Here is a 24,733-nt window from a genome sequence, read left to right as displayed (position 1 = left end):
ACATCAAAAGAATTGGCTATATATTTTGATTCCGAATATATACATCATTAATTTTAATGTTTCCCATCAAAAGCTACGAGCATGAAAAAAAGTCTGATTTTCGAAAAAGAGGCAAACTCCCCTAAAACGTCAAGCGATTTTAACGAATCATATCATGAGATTAAGTATATCAGAGAACCCTACTGTAGAGGTTTCAAGGTCCTATCTACAAAACTGTGGAATTTTGTATTTTTGGCAGAAGAAAGATGGTGTTCATTTGTCCCTTTTTGTTTTATTTTCACTAGGGATGATTATATCGAACCAATGGCCTTAGAGATCGGGAGAGAGCTCGTTCGAATGGAAGGCAAAAGCTTTAGAGTTGTTTTTAAGTGACAAAAAGATTGGAAGGCACCTAAACCCCCTCCTACGCCATTTTTACCACAAAGACATCCAATCAAATTTGAAGATATCCATTTAATTCAGTATAGTTGAAATGTCCAATAACTGTGCTTTTGGCGATGACATTATCATCAGCAATGACAATCTCCTGGAACTATTTCCTGGGAAATGGGAAAAATGTACGGACATTCTTTGGGATAATTTTCTGTGGGGAGGGGGATCTTCCATGAGAAGAATTTTCGGGGGTGGGGAGTTAGGAATTTTCTGAGGAAATTTTTCAGGAGAAAGGTTACCCCCGGGGGTCCCTGACATGATTTGAAAAAAGTCCGAACTTAAACGGAAAAGAAGTTTTTTCAACTGCAAGCAAAGAGCAATATTAGAACTCAAGATGAAAATAAATTATTCTTCAACCCTCAACCCTCTCTCTGTGCGCTAAACTTTGGCTTTTTGTCCTAATTCTTTAGAAAAGATCCCCCAAACATTGTTGATCTTCTATGAGAAGTATTTTTAAAGAGCTTCAAGACTTTTTATTTTCGTTTTGACTTTTAATGTTGCTCCCTATTTTCAGTTGAAAAACTTGCTTTTATTCAATTTTCGTAAACGGGAGAAAAGAATATAAAGTACTTAGGACAAAACAAGTTTTAAATATATAAGTTTAAAAAAAATGCATAGTGAGCAATTTTTGTTCCTGTGAAAGTTGAATGGATGATTTTGGCTGTAATAATTCAAAAGGCCTAGATACTCCATCTGATGGTGCCCATATTTAGTTGTCATCTGTCAAATTAGGCCTCCTTTTCAGTCCCACTGGGTTCCAAACATGGATTTTTCGCCTCCAACGCACCTGTAGTTTTCACAAAGTGATTTTTAGAATCCAAACATGGGGTTAAAATTTTTTGCTGCAGACACTTTCTGTTGGAAATTGGGAAATTTTTTGCTGAAGACACTTTCTGTTGGAAATTGGGAATATTTTCTATTGGGAAGATTGGGAATAGAACAGAGATTTTAAAATTACTCAGTTGGAATTAGTGGACTAGATATAACAATGAATTGATTGATTATAAGGGTTATCAATGACAGTGCTGCATTGATGAAAACTCATTTTTTATTTGAAAAAAGTCATTTTTATTTGAACATGATTTAACGGCTCAGATTCTTTTACTCGATTGATGATAATGGCAAACTAGATTTACACTGTTTTGACAATAGTTGCTCTCTGCGTACCTAAGTCATTTGTCTTATCTCTCGTTTGGCAAATGAGTACTTAGAATCAATAACTTTATCTAGAGCACATGCTTTTTTGAATAATAGGTAGTGGCTCATAAACGTAGAGCTGAATTCCAAGAAGTAGTTAGAGATTGCTTGGGTCCAAATGCTCCACGTTGGGCTCTCAGATTACACATACTGAAAATCCTTGTTTGAATCTAACTTCAACAGGGTCTTGTAACGTGTTCACCTTTCTACCCAAATGTATCAATGAAGCCTCTACTCTAGATATTAGCTGGTACGATTATCTCAGACAATAATTTTCACAAAATCCCAGTTTGACTATCTGGATAATCTTTTATTGTGTACAAGTCAATGACTTGTGTTTTAATAATTTGTGATGGGTCTTTAGTTCTTCAATGGGATGAATATTTTTATGACCTTGATTGTCTTTTTTCTCCTTTTGCAGGAAACATAAACGAGCAAAACTGATCAGTGTGAGTACTCAAGAAGAAGCGCCTTCTAGCTCTCGCAATCAATCCGAGGGAAATTCTGTGTCCAAAAAAAGACACATTGTATCGAAGAAAAAAGGACAAGGTGAAATAATTTCTAAAGGTAGTGAACCTGGAAGAGAGCCAAGGATAGGTTTTCGAGATATTTCCAAAGGAAGTTCAAGTGTCGAGTCAGTGAATTCTGGTGGTTCTAGTATATCTGTGACTGAATCAACAACCTCAGAGGTCACCCCTGCTGCTTCGTCTGCTAAACAAAGCAGGAGTTCGGTTGTTTTGCGAAATCGGGTATCCAAAAAACAGGATTATCTGGAAGGCAGTAGTACAACTGTTTCTCAAAGCTCTTCTGCTTTCAAAACAGCCAGTTCCTCTAGTAATCCAGGTAAGTTATTTCCCTTTTATTTTGTGCTTTTATGATTCATTTAGTTTTTTCAGCAAAAATTCTAGCAAATATTCATTTACTTTTCTATTTTTCATTTATTCTATTATTCATCGTGTTCTTTTACTATGTCTTATTTTTTGTATTACGTTTTTTGTTTTATATTTGTTTCATGTCTTGTTTTATCCTCTGTAATAAGTACAGTCGAGTTTTAAAAGGCGAATTAATCTGACCCCTTTAACAGTGTCTTCATGGAACAAAGATAACTTGGTATTTGGAGTAATATTTGTATCCCATATGATATTCAGTTAGTTACCCAGTTTTTAAAATAGAGAAAAGAAGAGCTAATGAAACTATCTTAAAGAAATGTTTTGGAAAATTCTTGTTTGGAAAAAGGGAAACCTTAGAATTCCCATAAAAAACTTTTTGTTTTCGGAATTCCTCTTGTGATTACTTATATGTTTCAAAAAATACACCTTTTTTTTGCTGATTTGACGCATTTTTGGTGTCGGTTTCTATTTTCTAATTTTTCCATCTTCTATACAAAAAGGTCTTTTTTTTATTGTCTAAGAAAGCCCTGCCTTTCTCTGAAAACCTTAACTATTATTTGAACCAGCAGTGCTCAACATACAAGGCCGGGGGGGGGGGGGTGGAGGCATAATCTATGGAAGTGCTGCAAAACAATTTGCTATTTGTCAGTTTTGCCTTTTTGACAAATTTTTAGTTTCGGTAAATAATTTTTCGATTTCTAAAGACATCTCACTCCCCAAAAAGACGTTGAGGGGGGGGGGGGTCGCTGAATAGGTGAACTGAAAGACTACATAAAGTTTGACTGTGTCCAAACCAGGGGGGGGGGGGTTAACAGACTTATACATTATACAAATGTAAATAAAAATTACATAAAATTAAACTGTGCCAAAGTCACCGGCAGGGGTAGTTGACTCGTTTCCTTTTTGCTAAGGGCAGGTATGTTAGTGTACACGGTCAAAATCCTTTGGAAAGGGGGCTTAAGAGCTCTTCCTTTGGGAATGTGGTATAATACTCTAAACGGTTACTCTACTGTGTAATAATTTCCGGGATTTCTTGCGTGTGTGATGTTTCAATTTGCAAAAAAAAAAAAAAAAAAAAATTAAAATGTTTTCACGTTTATAACTTTACTAAATCAAATATTCCTAACATTTTAAGGAATAAATATCAGCATATGTATATTAAACTGACAATGCAGATTCATTTGTATTTTTTCAATAAAGTGCAAATTATATTCTGACCACGGGAGGGCATAGAAGGTTTTGAGCCCTACTCTTGTCAATTTTTGCTCGTTTTGAGTTTGACTTCGTTATTTATTGTAACTTCTGTTCGTTTTAGGTTTCATTTATTTACCGATACTGAATTGTGGCAGCTTTACGCTTGGTAAATTGTTTGATTTTATTATTGCTCATTTTTTTTTTAATGGAGTTCTTTACTTGTCTTTGAAAAACTTATTTTGTGGAAAAAGTTTTACAAATTAATTTCTGTTTCTTTTATATTGAGATAGCCTTTTCAGGGAAAAAGAAAATACTAGTTTAAATCTTCTCAGTGTTTCTTTAAGAATTTATAGTTTGGCCTGTTATATGCTGGAGAAAATTTTCAACAATTTTTAACAACATGCACCCTTTTCAAAATCTGGGCTCAAATAGTAGTGTTTATTTTAGTTTTATACCTCCTCTCGTTGACCCGAAATAGAAAACTTGATACCATTCGCAAAAAATTCTATCTATGTTCTTTGGCAGCTTGGACACACTTTGAGATGCCTTATTGGCTACTAGCATTAACACAATGCATTTTGATTTAATCTTAAGGCAACATTTAGTTTTTAAACATAATTGCCAAATTGCATAACTGTCGGGGGTTGACCTACGCAATAGCCCTAGATATACAGTTACAAGACCGTTCAGCTATGCTGAACAAAATAGCTATCTTAAATTTTGATTGGAAGTTTATGAAATTGTGAGTTAAAGACTAGGGCTGATTGTCCGCTAATCACTTTTGACTCTTATAAAGTATGCTAGAGCTTTGAATTTCCAACCAAAGTAGCTTCTTTAAAATATTAATGATATTGCTTGTTATGATAGAGCAGCGCTGCCTATGATATTGCTTATATGCCCTTTTAATACTTGCTTGTATATGGCTGACCAGTTTGGCTTAAGAATTTTCATAAAAACCTTATATACCCCTAGGGCATAACCTACAACCCTTGCCTTGAGGGTCCGGGGTGGGGGATTTGTAGTCCTCACAGATATAACTTTCGGAACATTCAACTATGTTGAACAAAATAGCTATCTCAAAATTTTAATTAGAAGTGTTTTAGGAAATGATAGGCGTGGTGAGGGGAGGCATTGCGCCTCTGATCACTTTTGACTGATAACTAAGGGTATTAAGATGAAGCATTCTGGGAATGTTGAAGGGTGGGTTGGACTAAATCAAAACACACTATGTGTAAATACACTATTGTCAAAAATGCATACCTAGGGTATTAAGTTGAACTTTCAGGGAATGATAAGGGGAATGATCAATTGACCAAAAGGCAATATATACGCGTTGCTCCTTGACTACTGCAACTACAACTTCTACTATGACAGCTACTAAGGCTAAGGATATTAAGGTGAACATTTCAGGAAATGTTGAGAGGGAAATTCAAGTAAATCAAAACAGGCTTAGTGCATAAAGGTTGTCAAAAAAGCGTATCAGCAATATCTTAGGAACGGCTTAGAGTATCAAGTTAAAACTTTAACAGCATGATGAAGGGGAGGTTCAACTGACCAAAAGGCAATATGTGCGTACTACTAGGGCTACTACTGCCACTACTGTTATTGCTACTACTACTACTACTTAAAGTAAGGGAAATAACACACTATGTGCATGCAGGTTGTCAAAAGGGCGTATCATCAATATATCGGGAATGGCTTAGAGTAAAAGAAAAAAGAATACGGCAGTGGACTTAACAGTCCCTACTGGTAGTGCCTCAAGCCAATAGGGACTTGAGGTCATCCGTCCTATACTTACTTACACTTCCTGTTTACCTTCCCCTGGTTTCTCCAGGCACCCATTTAGAGCTAGTTTGACTCTGGCTGAGCTTACGGTCACGACACTGACTCCCGTTCCAAACCAAATTACCAGTGGCACCAGGACTTGAATCTCTGTCATCACGGACAAATGATTTCAAGTCTAGTGTGCTAACAACTCGGCTAGTTCGGCAATGGCTTAGAATGTTAAGTCTAAATTTAGAGCATATGTTTTGGGGAACGTTAAACCAAAGGACTTAGAGGATTAATTTGAAACTCCGTGGCCATTTTGAGGGAATGTTGAACAAGCGGAAAGGCAATATGTGTATGTTCCCACTACTACTACTGAGGCTAAGAATATTAAGGTGAAAATCTCAGGGCATGCTGAGGGGAATGTCGAACTAATAAAAATGCACTGTTTGCATACTACTAGTAGTAATTCTATTGCCAATTTCACTGCTACTAGCGCTACTATCACTAACGCTATGAGTGTGAACAGTATGAAAATGAAACTCATAGGGATTGTTGAGGGGAATGCTGGACTGCCTCAAAACACACTGTGTTCATGCTGTTTATCAAAAGGACGTAACAGTAGTATCTCAGAAACAGCTTTAGAGTATTAAGTTAAAACTATCAGGCATGTTGAGGAGCTGTTGACCTAGGCAAAAAAGTATTATGTGAACACTACTACTAATACTAGTACTGCTGCTACTACTATGACTGCTATTATTGGCAACTCTAAGGGTATTAAGGTAAAACTTTCAGGGAATGGTGAGGGTGTTGTTGAACTTACTCAAAACACCCTTTGTGCTTGCAGGTTGTCAATAGGGCGTGTCAGCAGTATCTCAGGAACAGCTGAGGGTGTTAATTTGAACCTTTTAGGGCATTTCGAGGGGATGCTGAACTAATCAAAAAGGAACAATGTGAATACTCCTACTGCTATCATTACTACTCCCACTGTTCCTACTGCTATGAAAACTATTATTGCTAATGCTAAGGCTATGTTAAAACTATGTTAATGCTAAGGTAAAACTTCCAGAGAATAGTGAGGGGCGTTGATCTTAATCAAAACATACTTTGTACTTGCGGGCTATCGAAGGAGCGAATCAGCAGTGTCTCAGCAACGCTTTAGGGTATTAAACTAAAACTTTAAGGGCTATTGATATTACTACGGCTACTGTTTTTACTCATGCTACTCCTGCTATTGAATTAAATCATAATAGTTTAAGGGCATCTAGGTTGTCAAAATGTCAATGGTAGGCTATTTTAGGACTGGAATAGGGTATAAAGTTGAAACTTTCAGGGAAACTTTATATATCTGTAAAACTAATTCAGAAGACTTTTTGCATGCTGTTGGCAAAAGGGCTTATCAGCAATATCTCAAGAACTGTTGAGGATATTAAGTTGAACTCTTAGGACTACTACTATTACTACTGCCACTACTATTGCTGCTACTACTATTGAACGAAATCAGCAAGATTTAAGTGTCAAAATGGTTGATACTTCCAGATTGTCAAAATGGCATAGACACAATGTCTCAGGAACAGAATGGGGTATTAAGTTTTATTTTAGAGAAGTTGGGGAGATGTAAAGCTAAATGCAGAGGTACTATGTGTGTCCAGACTGTCAAAAGGGTGTAGGTGCAATATCCCAGGAACATCTAAAGGGCAGGGGAACTAGTTGTAAGGAAGGGACGTGGAGTGCATGTAGAAATTGATATATAATCTCTCTTGACTCCTGGGAATGATTCTGGTCTATGCTGTTATTATGGAAACAAAAGATCCCAAAATTTGCAGAATTTACTTTGTTTAGTAGGGTTGCCACAAAGTCCTAAAATCGATCGAACGAAGGTGGTCCCTTATATTGATGAAGGTCCCTAAGTCCCTTTTCTTCCTTTGGTTTGAAGCTTCGTATCCTGAAGGCTGCCAATACCTGTGAATAGATAGTTTTCAATATTTTTGTTTCGATTGAGATTCTTGTAACCTGTTTTTGCTTGCCTAAGAAAGACAAAACTTGTTGTTACATAGGCTTCAGCGTTACTGTCTGGATAGAGCAGACAGACTAGTAATAAAAATGAGTGACCTTTGCCTGTTGAGCAGGACTTGATTGGCTTTGTTAATAGCTTTAAAGCTTTTTTCTGGGTGTCGGTGTCACACAGAAAAAAAGAGAATGGCTCCAGTTACATAATACGAAGAAGGTGGTGTTAAAACCAGGTTTCTTGTATGATTTTGAGCTTACATACATTTTTTGAACTATTAGAGTACTTCCTAGCACCCTTTTTATGGCACTTGGTATTAACCAAGTGACATATAGCGATCGCAAATTCTGTCTGTCTGTCGGTCTGTCCCGATTTTGCCACTTTAGGCAATTCCAGGTAAGCTAGGACGATGAAATTTGACAGGCGTATCAGGGACCGGAACAAATTAAATTAGAAATAGTTGTTTCTCCGATTTGACCATCTGGGGAGGGGGGGGGAGTGGGGGGCCAGTCAATTCGGAAAAATAGAAAAAATGAAGTATTTTTAACTTACGAACGGGTGATGGGATCTTAATGAAATTTGATGTTGTGAAGGATATCGTGTCTCAGAGCTCTTATTTTAAATCCCGACCAGATCTGGTGACATTGGGGGAGTTAGAGGGGGAAACCTAAAATCTTGGAAAACGCTTAAAGTGGAGGGATCGGGATGAAATTTGGTAGGAAAATAAGCAGAAGTCCTAGATACGTGATTGACATAACCAGAACGGATCTGCTCTGTTTGGGGGAGTTGGGAAGGTTAATTCTGAAAAATTAGAAAAACTGAGGGATTTTTAACTTACGAAGGAGTGATCGGATCTTAATGAAATTTCATATTTAGGTGGAACTCGTAACTCAGATCTCTTACTATAAATCCCGATCGGATCCAGAGTCATTAAGGGGGGAGTTGGAGGGGGGATCGGAGATCTTGGAAAACGCTTAAAGCGGAGAAATCAGGATGAAACTTGGCGGGAAGAATAAGAATAAGAAGTCCAAGATACGTGACTGACATAACTGGAACGGATCCGCTCTGGATCTGGTGACATATGGGGGAGTTGGGTGGGGGGAACCTAAAATCTTGGAAAACGCTTAGAGTGGAGGGATCGGGATGAAACTTGGTGTGAAAAATAGGCAGAAGTCCTAGATACGTGATTGACATAATCGGAACGGATCTGCTCTGTTTGGGGGAGTTGGGGGGGGGGGGTTGATTCTGAAAAAATGGGGTATTTTTAACTTACAATGGAGTGATCGTATCTTAATGAAGTTTCATATCTAGAAGGACTTCGTAACTCAGATCTCTCATTTTAAATACCGACTGGATCCAGCGTCATTGGGGGGGGGGGGCGTGGAAATCTTGGAAAACACTTAAAGCGGAGAGATTAGGATGAAACTTGGCTGGAGGAATTAAAACATGTCCAAATTCGTGACTGACATAACCGGACTGGATCTCCTCTCTTTGGTGGAGTTGGGGGGGGGGGGAGTAATTCGGAAAAAATTAGAAAAAATGAGGTATTTTAACTTACAAACGGGTGATCAGATCTTAATGAAATTTGATATTTAGAAAGATATTGTGCTTTAGAGCTCTTATTTTAAATCCCGAACAGATACGGTGTTATTGGGGGGAGTCGGAGGGGGAACCGAAATTCTTGTAAAACGCGAACATTGAGGCATCTTTATCTAACGAATGGGTGGTCGGATCTTAATAAACTTAATATATAGAAGGATCTTGTATCTCAGATGCTCCATTTTCAATTCGATAGGATCCGGGGACATAGGGGGTTGGAGGGGGGAAACAGAAATCTTGGAAACGCTTAGAGTGGAGAAATCGGGATGAAACTTGGTGGGTAGAATAAGCAAATGTCGTAGATACGTGACTAACATAGCCTTGTTTTATACACTCTTTGGGGGAGTTAGGGGGTGGGGTTCCGTGCTTTGGTGAGTTTGGTGCTTCTGGACGTGCTAGGACGATGGAAATTGATAGGTGTGTCCGGGAGCTTCATAAATTGACTTGATAAAGTCGTTTTCCCCAATTAGACCATCTGAGGGGCTGAAGTGAGAGGAAAAAGTAGAAAAAAGGAGGCATTTATAACTTACGAGTGCGTGATCGGATCTTAATGAATTTTTATAATTAGAAGGACCTCGTGACTCAGAGCTCTTATTTTAAATCCCGACCGGCATTAAGCCTACGATTTTCCTTTTAAATAAATCTATTGATTCTTAGAATTTTGCTAGAGCTCATACCATATGACTCGTCCGGCCTCGTCACAAGTGCCGTATGAGCTCTCAGCTCTTGTTTATTTTAATGCATTTCTTGTAATAGCCTGCATATTTTTCTACTACATTACTTTCTTTTTTTAAGGTTTAGGGTCTAAAGTTTCAGTTTGAACAAGAATGGTAATGTGCAAATTCAAGGAGACTTGGTTGGAAGAGCAAGATGTGACGGTACACCAAATGAAAGAGAGGTGTAGAGCCGTCCCGGGAGATGTGTTCTCTTTCTAATGTTCTATCTGCAATACATCGTTTGTCTGTCATAAGGGCTTCTACGCTTTACTGCAGCACGACAGAACTAGACAATAACAAGAATCTTACCATAAAGCTAACGCCGAATCACTCTCGTCTCTCGGCAGCCTCTTCCATGGACAGTGGCGAACCGGCACAACTGCCTATGCACCTATGTGCTTATCTAGTATGGGATAAAACAAAATGGGTTTTGAAGTTTGCGGCTGACTATTCTGGGAAATCCACAGACGAAATAGCAGATGTATTTGGAAAAATTTTAGAGACACAGTGGTCAAAACCTTCTCCTTCAGGCCAACTAAGTTCTTTTATTTTTTAACCGAAGGCCTTTGACCCCATTTTCGAAAGATTCTAAACTACTACCATTAATTTGTGACGATCCGAACATCAAAAAAAAACTTTTCCGACTGATTGACGGTGAAAAAAGTGAATTGACATGTAGCAAAGGTCTCCTTTGTATTGGTACCTGCAAGGTCCATTTGGTACCCAACGCTTTTCGGAGGGGATTGCAGGAAATCCGCGAGAATTGTTCTGATCTGATCATAAAAGGGTAGTACTTTTTTTAGTGGCTGGCCGGCTAGACAAGAAGACTACGGGAAGATTCAAGGCTAAATTGGCGTTCATAAGTCCCGCTTATTGAAACAAGTACCCACGAGATGGTTTACAATTGGACCTGCCGCTTCGAAGCTAAGGGAACAGATGCCAGCTCTGTCTGAGTACTTCGTTGTCTGTATTCCACAGAAAAACCCTAGTCTTATGAAATCAAATGCGTACAAAGAGATCATCCGGCTGATCTAACAACCGACCATGAAAGCTGAGTGTCAGTTTGTTGTTGATAGTGCAAACCTCTTCACACGTTTCACCGAGAAGTTTGAATGGGAACAGGCTCTTGTGCATGAACTCTATACGGAGCTAAACCTGCTGGTCTTGACGTTGGCTGGACGAGCTTTAAAATCCGAAGCGACCGAAGAGCTTAGGGATGAACTAACGCTTCAGCCAATCGAAAATAAAGAGAACTTTGTGCCACTGCTACAGACAGTTGTGAGTGACAAGATTGTCGACTGTCTCAAGTCAGTAGACGAGGTTCCAAAGCCATTATTCTACTGCTGCAAGATATGCCCTTAAGTAAATACTCGGCGGAAATTTTGCAGTTACTGAAACCGTTAACTTTTTATTTATCCCAGTGAAGTTTCAAAGCCAGTTTCTGCTCAGAGTTAACTATATTTTTTCCATTACCCATCGCAATGCGAAAGGACAAGTTAGTTGACGAGTTTAAGCTAGTCCAGTTATTCGGACTTCCACCGGAACCAGGAAGGATCGACGACAAGTGGAACGACGTGATTCAGGGAGGTAAATATTCTAACTTGTCTGAAGTTGTAAGAAGTGCTTTGACCATTTCACACGGATCTGCCAGTATTGAGCGGGGTTTCTCCCTTTCTGGGTGGTTTTCAGCAAATAAAGAGCTTCGATGAATGAGCGAACTTTGAATGCAAAACTGTTTGTGGTAGATGGGTTTGGAAGATTTTGAGGACGTTCGCAAAATGTTGCTATCACTGAAGACTTGATAAGACTAGACAAATCCGTTAGAAAGAGCTATGATTTGTACCTACAGCAGGAAAAGCCTTGAAAGACAAAAATGAGAAAGAGTGGCAGGATTTGGAGGCGAGAGAACGGCTGATAGAGCTGCAGCTCGCTATAAACCTCTTTTAATAGGCAGGCAATAGCGACTCTCGAAAAATCTCCCAGAGAAAAAAAAAGAAGCGTTTGGTTCCAAGGAACGGGCTGCAGAGGAGTTGCTGAAGTAAACTTATAACTAGCAGGAAAATGGCATTGAAAAGAAGGACAGGGTAGAGATACAGCTAGCGCAGGCCAATTTAGATAGGTAATAAAAAAAAGGTAGCTGCTACTCTTGAAACGACCCAGAAGCAGTTAGAGTAAAAAAAACAGTTGCTGATCACATCTCTATTCCAGCAGAAGGCAGTGCAAAAAAGGGAAACAAATAGGCTGTGTGCTCTGGTTACCGCACCCTTATCTCTTCTATTATATTTTTGAATTTGATTTTTTGTATTTGAAAGTAAAGCGTTCTGACAAAAAGAAAAAAGCTCTCCCATAGCATGATGATTCTCATGTGGTCTGTTTGTTAATTATTACTTGGCCTCTGATCGTGAAGAGATGTCTGCAAATGATCACTCCCAATTTTTTCCCCTTTGTCAAGTGTCATTTAGTGTTGTTTCAGTGCTTTTTCTTTCAAAAGCCTTCTGAAAACTGAGTTTTGAGGTCCATTTTGCTTCCCTTGAGAAGTCCTTTGTTTGACTAAAAAGAGCTAAGTTCCTATTTTTTACCACTTGAATGTGCGGTAGCCCTGCGTATAGGAAGGGAGCTGCCCCTTTCTCATCCCCAGCCTTCCCTTCGTGGCCATAAAAACTTCAGAGATGCTCATTCGATAGGCAATTGATAGTCATGGCTGCTTTTTTATAATTCAAAAGTGATTGGACACCAACCAGCCCCTGTCCTACAACTGTCTTTGACATCTGTCCTTTTATTACCCCTTAGGAAACCTGATCGATGTTTATGGTACCTATTTCGTACTTTTTCTGTGGCTTCTCAATTTCGCGTGGGAAAGTTTTTGCAAGGGAGGGGAGTTTTCCGGGGAAAACGCCGGCTTCCGGTTTTAGCATTATGGGGGCTAGAATTTCTTCAGCCCTGTAGAACCCGAAAGCTTATGCTAATTTTCAATCCATATTTTCGAATATTTTCCCTCATACCCATCAATCCAAGGTATTATAGTACAATTGTTATTAAAAATTGTTGCAAAATTTTGTCCAACATACATATAGTGAGCCAAAATCTGGATGCTTATAGAGAAAAAGTAGAAAGTTTAAAAAATTTGTTTCGTAATCAATGAAAAAGTCTAATGTTAATTAAAATAAACAGGAATTAATTTAAAATATTTTTTACCACAAATGAAGTTTTTCAAAGAAAAGTAAAGAGCGTTACTAAACCAAAGATGGGAAGAAATAAGGTCACGCAATTTTTCCGATGTGAAACTACCATAAATCACTATCAGTAAATAATGTAAGCTTGAACGAACAGAAATCACATTTGGAAACCAAGTCAAACTCAAGACGGGCAGAAACTACCAGAAAGAGGAATAGGGGTAAAGCCTCCTATGCATTCTAAAGACGAGAAAATAATTTGCATTTTAATGGAAACAAAACACATTTTAAACGTTTTCTCTTTTGCAATTTTAATAAATTTAATATTACTAATATTACTAAGACTGCATCAGGACTGAATATCAGTGTGTATTAAACTGTCAATTCATATTCATTGGGTTTCTTTTTCTGTATTCTGGGTTACGATGGTAGTTTTTTTTCTTATTTTGATGTTATGGGAAATAAAAACACATGGCTTAAAATTAAGAATATTTCCAGTAAAATGCAAATTACATTCTAGTCTTAGAATGCATATTTGTTGTTAGGCCTACTAACACAATGTATATTTTTGTGCATATATATATTTTTTTTTTCAATATTTCCCTTCCTCATTAAGCTTAAACTTTTTATATCCTGTGTAGCTTTTTATCAAGATCTAGATATAAAATTAATCATTGGTAATCTCTTTTGACTAAAAAATTCATTTTCAATGTTTCTATTTTAGAAGATTTGAGTACTACCCTAAAAGCTCAGGGGTCAGTCTCTCAGAAGCGAAAATATAATCAAGGTGGTGCTGCTCATAAAAGGGTGAAACAAGATACAACCACGGGTTCCTGTGCGAGTACCAGGTAATTTCCTGATACTTTCAATGTTTTATCTTTAGTGCTATATAGTTTTCTATTTATAAACACGAATGAATTATTTTTTTCTTGAAAACAAGTTAGAAAATGTAATTTATTTAAAGGCAACGCTCTAGTTTTCCCTCTGATTAAAAATAATTTATATTTATTCAATATATTAAACTCAAAAGACATCTGATTAAAGTTTTGAGATAGCTGTTTTGTTCAAAAGAGTTAAAAGGTTCAATAAATATACTTCTGTGATGACTGTAGATGACATAATTCACGCAGTTCCTTGGAAAAGAGCCATAAAGAATGCAAATTGGCAATCGTTTAAACACGTTTTATAACGGAAAAAGGGGCTTGTGCAACATCCAAGGACTAAGGATATGAAGTTTTAAGTTTCAGGAAATGTTGAGGGGGGGGGATGAACTAAATCAAAAGACGCTATGTCCATCCAGGTTATCATGACGGTGTATCTGCAATATCTCAGATAAGGGTATTAATGTGAAACATTTCGAGAATGTTGAGGGGGATGTTGACCTAAACCAAAAGATACTATGTTTATTCAAGTTGTCAAAAGAGCTTATCAGCAGTATCCCAGTTAAAGTATTCAGTTCAGTCCATTGCTCAGTTCAGTCTGAGCTGAGAGTATTAAGCTGAAATTTTCCTGAAATATTGAGGGGATAATGAACTAAATCAAAAGGCACTATGTGTTTCCAGTTCTTTAAGATCGCATATGCAATATCTCAGTAACGATCCAAGATATTAAGTTGAAACTTCCAGGAAATGTTTAAGGGGCTAATGAACTACATCAAAAGGCCCCGTTTGTGTCCCGGTAGTCAGAATAGTGTCAGATATATCTCAACATTGCTAGGGTTACGAAGTTGAAACTTTGAGGGAATATTAATACAGGTAATGAACTAAAGCAAAAGACACGATGCAAAGTCAGACTATCAAAATGACATATCTGCAATATCTCACGATCGATTGAGGGCATTGAGTTGAAACTGTCAAGGAATTTTGAAGGGATTTTGAACTAAATCTAAAGACACAATGTACATACATGTTGTCTAAATGACGTGTCTTCTGCAATATCTTAGGAACAGTTAATGGCATTAAGTTGAAACTTTCAGGGAATACTGAGGTGAATTTTTAATTGAATCAAAGGTGCTGTGTTCTGGTTGTCAAAATTTGGTATAGCAATATCTTAACGACGGCTAAGGATATTGAAAGGAAAATTTTAAGGAATGCTCGTGGGTGTTGATCAATAGTTGGCGATGAAGTTGAAACCTTTGGGGATTCTCTGGGTGGGGTTAAATGGACGTAAAATTTTGACGTAGGGGAGAGAGCAGTAAACGAACAGACGCTGTTTGTGTTATATATACACACACACACACACACACATATATATATATATATATATATATATATATATATATATATATATATATATATATGATGTTAAAACTTAAAAGTAATGTTTAGGAAAGGAAGAGTGAGGATAAGGCACTGAATTTTTTGCGTTGGGGGAGGGATATGGGGTAAACAGTTAAATTACCAAAGACAATATGCCTTTCAGGTTGTCAAAGTGGTTTATTTGCAGCATCTTGGGAACGGGAATCAAGTTGAATCTTGTACGTAGGGTTTAAGGAGGAGAGGGGCAAATGGATTTTGACCCATGTCGCAGGGGAGAGGGTAAAGCCAGTCTAAAGAATACTATGTGTGAATCAAGGTTGTCATGTTACCTTATCCGCAAAATCTCGGGAACGGCTCGGGAGATGAAGTTGAAACTTTCAAGTTATCGAAACAGCATATATTCAATGTCTTATGAACGGCCTGGGGAGAGAAGTTGAAACTTTCAGGTACTGTTGTGGAAATAAATGAAAATAACGGGGCTGAAAAACTTCAAATATTGAGTTGGGGAGGGGAAAGAACATACGAATTTCGTCTCTGATCTGTCAGCACGACTTTGTCGTGTAAGTTCCTAGGGGTCTTATAATCCATGTACAGTTTATTATCGAGGTTGATCAAGAGACACTTTGTATTGGCAAGTTATTAAAATGGTGCATCGGCAAAAGTTTGGGAACGATTTTAAGCATCGAGTCAAAACAGGGAGGGGGGGGACTGGACGTTGAGTCATGATTTGGGAGGATACAGGAAAAGACCGGAATCAAATGACACCATATGAGTCTTTTTTTTTTTTTCAAAATACCATATGTGCAGTATATTGGGAATACCTTGGGGATTGGAATTAAAATTTTTAGGGAACATAGGAGGAGAGGGGAGAAGCAGTTTCAACTTTGTAATGGAAGACACTATAAATATTGTGTCCTCAATCCCTTTTTAGCCCCGACGGGATTTATTCACGTCAATCATTGCTGGATAGCACTTATTAAAAAAACAAGAGCTAAGAGCTCATATGGCACTTGTGACGAGGTCGGAAGAGCCGAGAGCTCATATGGTACGAGGTTGGAAGAGCCAAGAGCCAAGAGCTCATTTGGTACTTGTGAGAAGGTCAAAACCTAAAGAATCCTAAAGAACCTAATGAAATACCTCATTTTTATAATCTTTCAGAATTAACCCTCGCCCCCACTCCCCCAAAGAGAGCGGATCCGCCCTTCCAACTCCCCCGAATGTCACAGGATCTGGTCGGAATTTGAAATTAAAACTTTATAGCACAAGATCCTTCTAAATATCAAATTTCATTAAGATCTGGTCACCCTTTCGTAAGTTACAAATACCTCAATTTTCAAAATTACCTCCCCCCTCCCAATTCCACCAAAGAGAGCAGATCCGGTCCAGTTATGTCAGTCACGTATCTTAGACAGGTTTCTATTCTTCCCATCCAGTTTCATCCTGATCTCACCGCTTTAAGTATTTTCTAAGATTTCCGGTCCCCCCAACTGCCCCCCCCCAATTACGTTTGATCCGGTTGAGATTTAAAATAAGATATCGGAGTTACGAGGTCCTTCTAAATATGAAGTTTCATGAAGATCCGATCACTCCTTCGTAAATTAAATATACGTTATTTTTCTTATTTTTCAGAATTACCCCCCCCCCCCCGCAATTTAGCGGATCCGTTCCAATTATGTAAATTACGTATGCAAGACTTTTGCTTATTTTTCCAACCAAGTTTCATCCAAATCCCTCCAATCTAAGCGTTTCCCATCATTTTGGGTCTCCCCACCCCAAACTTCCCCCAATGTCACCAGATCCGGTCAGGATTTAAAATAAGAGCTTTGAGCCACGATATCCTTCTAAAAATTAAATTTCATGGAGATCCAATCACCCGTTCGTAAGTTCAAAATACCTCATTTTTTCTAATTTTTCAGAATTAACCCCCCCCCCCCCAACTACCCAAAAGAGAGCGGATCCGTTCCGTTTATGTCAATCATCTATCTAGGACTCGTGTTTATTTTTCCCACCATGTTTCATCCCGATCCCTCCACTCTAAGTGTTTTCCAAGTTTTAGGTTTCCCCCTCCCAACTCCCCGCCCACATCACCAGATCCGGTCGGGATTTAAAATAAGAGCTCTAAGACACGATATCCTTCTAAACATCAAATTTCATTGAGATCCGATCACCCGTTCGTAAGTTGAAAATACCTCATTTTTCTAATTTTTAAGACTTACTCCCCACCCCCAACTACCCCAAAGAGAGAAAATAAGTTCCGATCATGTCAATCATGTATCCCTCTACTCTAAGTGTTTTCCAAGATTTTAGGTTTCCCCCCTCCAACTCCCCCCAATGTCATCAGACCCAGTCGGGATTTAAAATAAGAGCTCTGAGACACAATATCATTCCAAACATCAAATTTCATTAAGATCCAATCACCCGCTCATAAGTTAAAAATACCTCATTTTTACTATTTTTCCGAATTAATCGGCCCCTACTCCCCCCCCCCCCCAGATGGTCAAATCAGGAAAACGACTATTTCTAATTTAATCTGGTCCGGTCCCTGATACGCTTGCCAAATTTCATCGTCCTAGCTTACCTGGAAGTGCCTAAAGTAGCAAAACCGGGACTTTAGTTTTTCCCCCTCCAACTCCCCCCAATGTCATCAGATCCGGTCGGGATTTAAAATAAGAGCTCTAAGACACAATATCATTCCAAACATCAAATTTCATTAAGATCCAAATACCCGCTGATAAGTTAAAAATACTTCATTTTTTCTATTTTTTGCGAATTAACCGGGCCCCCACTCCCCCCCAGATGGTCAAATCGGGAAAACGACTATTTCTAATTTAATCTGGTCCGGTCCCTGATACGCTTGCCAAATTTCATCGTCCTAGCTTACCTGGAAGTGCCTAAAGTAGCAAAACCGGGACCGACAGACCGACAGACAGACCGACAGAATTGGCGACTGCTATATGTCACTTGGTTAATACCAAGTGCCATAAAAAGAATAAAATTACAAACATTCATAATATTAACCAACAATAAAACTGTGTCTATTAAAAACGGTCAGATATTAATTAGTATCATTTGCGGTTTGGTCAAAACTAAATAATAATTTAAACATTTGCTCTTTTGTAATCATAACTTTGAAAAATAAAAAATTGCTGAAAATTTGAGAATTACTATCACTGCAGATAAAACAGTTAATCTACGTTCATTAGTTGTTTCAAGCAATCTTGACTATTAAGGTGTCTTGTGTTGTTATTATTTTCTTTTAGGTTTTGTATATAAAAACTCTACTTCTTAAAATATATTTTGTTTTCAATGAAACTCAAATGACGCTCCACCCAGCTAGAGGATTTGGGAGGGAGGGTAAGCCTTGATTAACTTTGATTTTACTTGATAAATTACTGATATTCTTTATGTTGACATAGATATTGACCGTAAAAATTGATATTATTTATTTGTTGCTTTGTTTTTTATATTATAACAAATACAAGACAATATGCTCGAAATGCAAATCGTTTTCAGTAAAGCGTAAAAATGTAAAAATGAAAAAAAAAAAAAAAAATGAAAACGTAACAGAAATGATGCGTTACTTAGACTAAATTGTCCCCACATCTGGAAGCATGTAAGGCAGGAACGGTTGACTTTCAAGTCGGACGATCTTGGGCCAATATGCCTAACGGCATATAGATAAGAATGGTCTAACGTATTCCGTTGTCTGCCGCTCCTCTGAAGACCACGAAGAATCCAACAGAAAACGTAGTTGAGAATTTGTCCTTGTCCCATGCGAGTCATGTGACCACAGTATCGCCATCTTCTAAGTGAGATTTTATTTGTTATTTGTGGCTGCTTCGAAATTGCTCTGATCTGATTTTAACATATTCACTAGCCCAATATCTCTAAAAAAACAGAGCAAATATTATAGTTTTACGAGAACAATGGATGATATTTGTTTATTTCTTGTTGTTTTCACCCTCGATAGGGGTAATCGTATTGCATTAGGAATAGTAAGAGTACTGGGAGAGAGGTTGATTTGAATTAAAATTTGAAGTTCTAGGTAATTAAAGTTCTTAGTTAATTTTTAGGTAATTAAAGTTTTTTGCCACAACAAAATGGTATTCTCTGCCATTTTATACTGTGTTACAGTAATTTTGGCCCCTCGTGCTAAATTGTCATTGAATAAAAATTCTGAATGCGCTCTGAGAAGAGAACAATAAATGCTTTATAGTAAAAATAAATTGAAATGAAAGTAAAAACTATAAAACTTGAAACTAAAAAGCTTGAAAACGATAAAATGAAAAGGAGCCACCCTCTTGCCTCAAAATGGCGAACTAGGGTTTCTTAATGTTCTTATGTTGCTTAAAGGTGACGAAGTATAGTATCAGAACTTATTGAAGGGTTTTTTGTTCTTTTTTAGTCGCCGTACTTCCCGTCCAGGGAAGTTACAGATGGCCAATCAGGACGGTAAAAAGAGCAACCCAGGGTCCAGTGATGTCCCTGGCCCTTCAAATCAGGATCCCAGCCAAGGAGCAAATAACGACGGTGAAGGTAAGATATTTTTTCCTTTTCCTAGCCTGGAATAAAGAGGACTAAATTATAGCAGTGAGTGTGATAATTTCTGTGGTGTTTTGAAAAAAAGGCCTAAGTTAACTTTTCTAATGTTACCGGAAAGTAAAATGAAAATAAAAACACACGATGGAAAGATCTTTCTCACAAATCAAAATTTAAGAACCTTTAAACTTTAAAGTGTTATTCCTAGTTAATTTTTCGGTCGGAACTCACTTGGAATTCTGAATTGTTTGTCACTTAGAAGATTTAACGTTCTTATGCCGAACTGGCCAGACATGACAACAAACAAACAACAAACTAAGTTTGTTGTAACTTAGAAGATAAGGGACTTATGCTCTTTTTTACGCCCTTTTGAAATAATTTTTAACTCTGTCAGACTTAAAGCTAAGCCCATTTTGTAAGATCAAACGATAGATCTCTTTGGGCTCTTTGGAACCGTATACTTACCTCATTTTCGAAAAAAAGTGAACTTAGGCCCTGTTTGAAAACCGCCACGGATTTAAGAGGCGTTTTTTGCATAGCAGAAAATACGACAAACTGTGTGAAATTGTAAATTTATGTTGCAAAACGTAAATCCAAACGTGAATCCAAATGTGATCCAGTGAATCCAAATTTGTTGCTAGGAACGTTTTTAAGTTAAGAAAAGCGTTTTTTTGTGGAAACTCAATTAGAACTAAAATAAACCATTTTTATTAAAGCACGTGATACTTAAATCTTACAGAATTTCAAGGTTGGGAAACCAGGGGCGTATCATGGGGAAGGGGCATGGTCCTAAAAATGTAGGTAAATAGACTATTCCTCGTAAAGAAATTAAACGGTTCATGTGTAGGTATTAAAAATTCATCTAAAAAGATGCTTAACCCCCCTCCCAACAATATCATTGTGGTAACTGCTCCAAATAAAATTCTGGACTCGGCCCTGGTGGAAATCCTTCTTTTGTTTGTAGTAAATTATGCTCTTTTTTAAGTTTTGCTGTATTATTCATTGTATTATCTCAGTAGGCTATTCCAAATGTTACCCATCGAAGTTTCTCAGAGTTTTATTAGGCTGTCAAAATTATTGCACATCTAAAATGAATGAATTCAAGGTATATGAATATGCTGGGTTTAATGGATTCAAGGTATATGTATTTGCGTATGTATTGAAATTTAAGGTATATGAATTTGTTGGGTTTAATGGATTCAAGGTATATGCACTTGGGTATGTATTGGAATTCAAGGTATATGAATACGTTGAGTTTAATGGATTCAAGGTATATATATTTGGGTATGTATTGGAATTCAAGGTGTATGAGTATGTTGGGTTTAATGGATTCAAGCTGTATGTATATGGGTATGTATTGGAATTCAAGGTATATGAATGTGGTGGGTTTAACGGATTCAAGGTATATGTATTTGGGTATGTATTGGTGAATTTGTTGGTGGAAATTAGTTCCATATTAAAAATCAACCAGTAAGTTAGATAATTTAATGAACTAATTCTAGTAAATCGCAATTTAGTTGATTATCCAATTTATAAAGCAATAAGTAGTACAAAGCTGTTTCATTAGTTTACAAAAAAAAAAGAAAAGTTAAATATATTTTGGCCTCTTTGGGAGGCTTGATTTTTAGTAACTTTTCTTTTCACATTTGATTCCCTAATTCATTGTAATTTCAGTTCATTTTAGGTTTTAGTTCTTTATTTATAGTATTCTCTTTTAGCTCTTAAATTTAATTTCTTATATAAGATAGTTTAGGTTTGTACCTCTCGCTATATTGTACTGATGTGACAGAATGGCTGTGGGACTTCAAGGCGCAGGGAATTTCACAGAAAAGAATAGCCCAAGAGAAAAAAAGTTTATTACTGTACTTCTGTGCTGTGCTTCCACTTTTAATTTTCAACTATCCCCATTTTTATACAAATTTTCCTTGAAATTCTTCTTGTCTATTTCTGATTCTTCCCTAGAAAAAAGGATATTTTCCCCTAGATTTTCATAGAGTTTACATTAAAAGTGCAGCGCAGTGTCAGATCGATATCTTTTACCTCAGATTGTGATAATGTACAACATCTTTTACACTAACGAGAGTATATCGAAAAGCTCAAATAAGTGTCATATCCGGTATGTGACAGCTTTTGGTATGCTGACAGTTAAAGCAGTAATATCTTCGTTTTTCAACCAGTATTTGTCCCAAATAAGTGAGAATAAGGTGATATTCTTGAGGCTCTTGGATGTCTGTTTTTATGGAAGGGGTGGTCGCTGTAACTTCGTTGGAGGCTCATTTGATTGTAAATTGAAAGTTCTAGTTCTCTTTTTCAGTCAAAAGTGATTTTAGGGCAACTAGCCTCCCTCCCGTCCTTTTTTCCCCAAATGCAGCGGACCAAAATTTTGATCGGATGTCAGGAGGCGAAACAATCCTTCTGTCAGGTGAGCGTCAGCCTCAAGAAAAATCATTGAAAGCAGGGATGGATCTTGATTAAAATCTTGAGCGAAGGTAATGAAGCGAGGCATTGACTAGGGGGCAACCCCCACCATATACGCAATAGTTTCTTTGCGTTCTTTGCGTTCAAGTGTTTTTTTAGTCATTAAAAAAATATTTTATTCTAATTTAACGGCCTTTCTGATTCAGAAGGAGTAAATCCGAACTTTAGCGCAAAGAGCGAGGCATGGATGAGGGAGCTACCCCCTCATATACGTAATAATTTCTATTCGTTTTAAATTTTAATGTTGCTCCTTTCTTTTAGTTATAAAAAATGTGTTTTTTTATTTAATACATTAAAAAGCATAAATTTTTTATCAAGTAAAGTCACTAGAATATTCCAATATATATATATATATATATATATATATATATGTATATATATATATATATATATATATATATATATATATATATATATATATATATATATATATATATATATATATATCTAATATATATCTATGTAAATATCTTTCGGAGAATAAATTTCAATGAAATATTTATTTTGCTTACCAGCAAAACTTTTTTTTTAAATCTGATCTGAAAAAGAGTTAAGATGTTTTTTTATTGTGCAAAGTGAAATCCGGCTGCTGAGGAGAATTTTGACTCCTGGCAGAACTTCAACTAAACACCCTAAAAGTATCCAGAAAGACGAAAAGATACAGTACTGGGCTATAGATTGGACCAACTAATCCAGTTGGATCTGTGTAGCTTCATTTTTCTTTCACTAATGGGCCTGCCCAAAATAAAGGGGCGCAAGTGTCTTGCATCTTCATATTTTTACTAGAGAGAAAAAATAGGCTTTTGGCCTTTTATTGGGAACGCTTCTGTTCTAAAATTTAGGCAAGAATAATTATGCAAAAACAACAGCTCGAAGCTGAATAATGTGGCATTTTTTTTAGCTACGTTATTATCCATCTAGATGGTGCACCTACTGGAAGTAATGTTCGTCGTAATTTGTTGCTTAAAACTACTACTACTAACAACTCCGCCAAAGCACCAAGCCGATTGAGGCCAACACAGCTAAGCACACTACTCCATCATAGTCTATTCAAAGCCTCCCTTTTTACACCCTATCAAGAAATTCCCATTCCCTTTAAATATTTCTTTTTGACATCCTCCCATCTCATACAAGGACAACCTGCTCTCCATTTAGTCTTAGACGTTGGCTGAAAAGGATAATCTTTGGCAAGCTGTCATCCTTCATTTGCAGAACGTCCCCTAGCCATCTCAGCCTTTTTTTCGTTATAATCCCAGGAAGCTGGATTGAACCACATTTTTCGTAAAGCCTACTGTTTGAAATAGGGTCAGTCAATCGGATACCCAGAACAATCCGTAGGCAATTTCTCTGTAAAACATCTAGTAAATCATCATCCGCTTTTCAGAGCGAAAATGCTTAAGAGCATATTTGACCGCTGTCATCACTGTAGCTTCCAATATTCTAATCTTGGTAATTAGGAATTCTCCTCCAAATACACCTTGATTGTTTTGAAGGTTATCGTCTACTCAGATTACACTACTTTAGCTTATAAAATATAAAGTGGGCGTAGAACACGACCCTGCTTAACTCCTTTTTTAATACAAACCAGCTGCTAACCTCATTCCCTACCTTAACCGCAGCAGTGTTGTTCCCATACATAGCACTAATATCTTTAACACATAATCTATAAGACTGAGGACCAAAGAGCGTATAACCTAAGAGTGAAAATTTGGTCAACATTTGCTCTACCTTTTCTAAAACCCGCACTATTCTTCTCTTAAAACTTTGCTATAGTATCTCTCAGTCTAAAAAGTATCATATTACGAATTAATTTGCTACCTACAGATAGAAGGAAAGATTGGGAATTCCCTCTGCAAAGATCGCCTGGAACCCCTAGAAAATTTTGCTAAATTTGGGTCTGAAAAATGGAATTTTTATCATTTGTCTCAGTTAAAAAGCTTGTAACCTCCTGTAGAATCTACGACTTATCACTATACCAAAGCGTATAGGAAACTTGAACACATATAACCATGCTGAAAAGTAGAGCATATTCTGTTCGAAAAAATTTCACTGCTATATAGCATTTCTTGGGAAAAAGGTGGTTAATTTGGCTGGAGTCTGAATTTAATCGAACATGGTTTGTACATCAATATAGTATATCATAGCAAATGCTTTTAAAAGGTAGCCAAATAGTTTTCACACTACAACTGACATATTTAATTTTTTCCATACTTGTTTATCCCATTAGCCCCAAGAGGTGTGATAACAGCTGGTTTCGTTTTGACCTCATGACCTAGGACGCTTATTATCTTTTCGGAGCAATGGAGGCTCTACGCCTGCCGCCCCTTAGTTCTCTAACATTATATTTCAATTATTTTGTATTTTTACACTCCTTTGGTATACCTTGTCCCCCCTCCCCGATTATGAGGCCTAAAACCATTACTGTCTTTAAGTAAAGTTAAAATTGATAAAATGAAAAAACTGTTTAAAGCGATAAAAAGAA

The 24,733-nt window shown here is 37.1% G+C and overlaps 1 protein-coding gene across 2 annotated transcripts in view; it reads left to right on the top strand.

The window, feature by feature from the left end:
• Nucleotides 1–24,733, top strand: part of LOC136028904 (E3 ubiquitin-protein ligase TRIP12-like) — a 131,842-nt gene that overhangs the window by 11,157 nt on the left and 95,952 nt on the right. For both annotated transcript variants that reach the window (XM_065706862.1, XM_065706863.1), the window contains exons 3-5: nt 2,051–2,472; nt 13,701–13,824; nt 19,640–19,770. In XM_065706862.1, the coding sequence (XP_065562934.1) occupies nt 2,051–2,472; nt 13,701–13,824; nt 19,640–19,770 (677 nt within the window). The remainder of the gene's footprint in view (nt 1–2,050; nt 2,473–13,700; nt 13,825–19,639; nt 19,771–24,733) is intronic.

This window comes from Artemia franciscana, chromosome 7 (assembly GCF_032884065.1).
Source record: "Artemia franciscana chromosome 7, ASM3288406v1, whole genome shotgun sequence".
NCBI lineage: Eukaryota > Metazoa > Arthropoda > Branchiopoda > Anostraca > Artemiidae > Artemia > Artemia franciscana.
The sequence above is the reverse complement of the archived record's forward strand: the minus strand, read 5'-3'. Positions and strand labels throughout refer to the sequence as shown.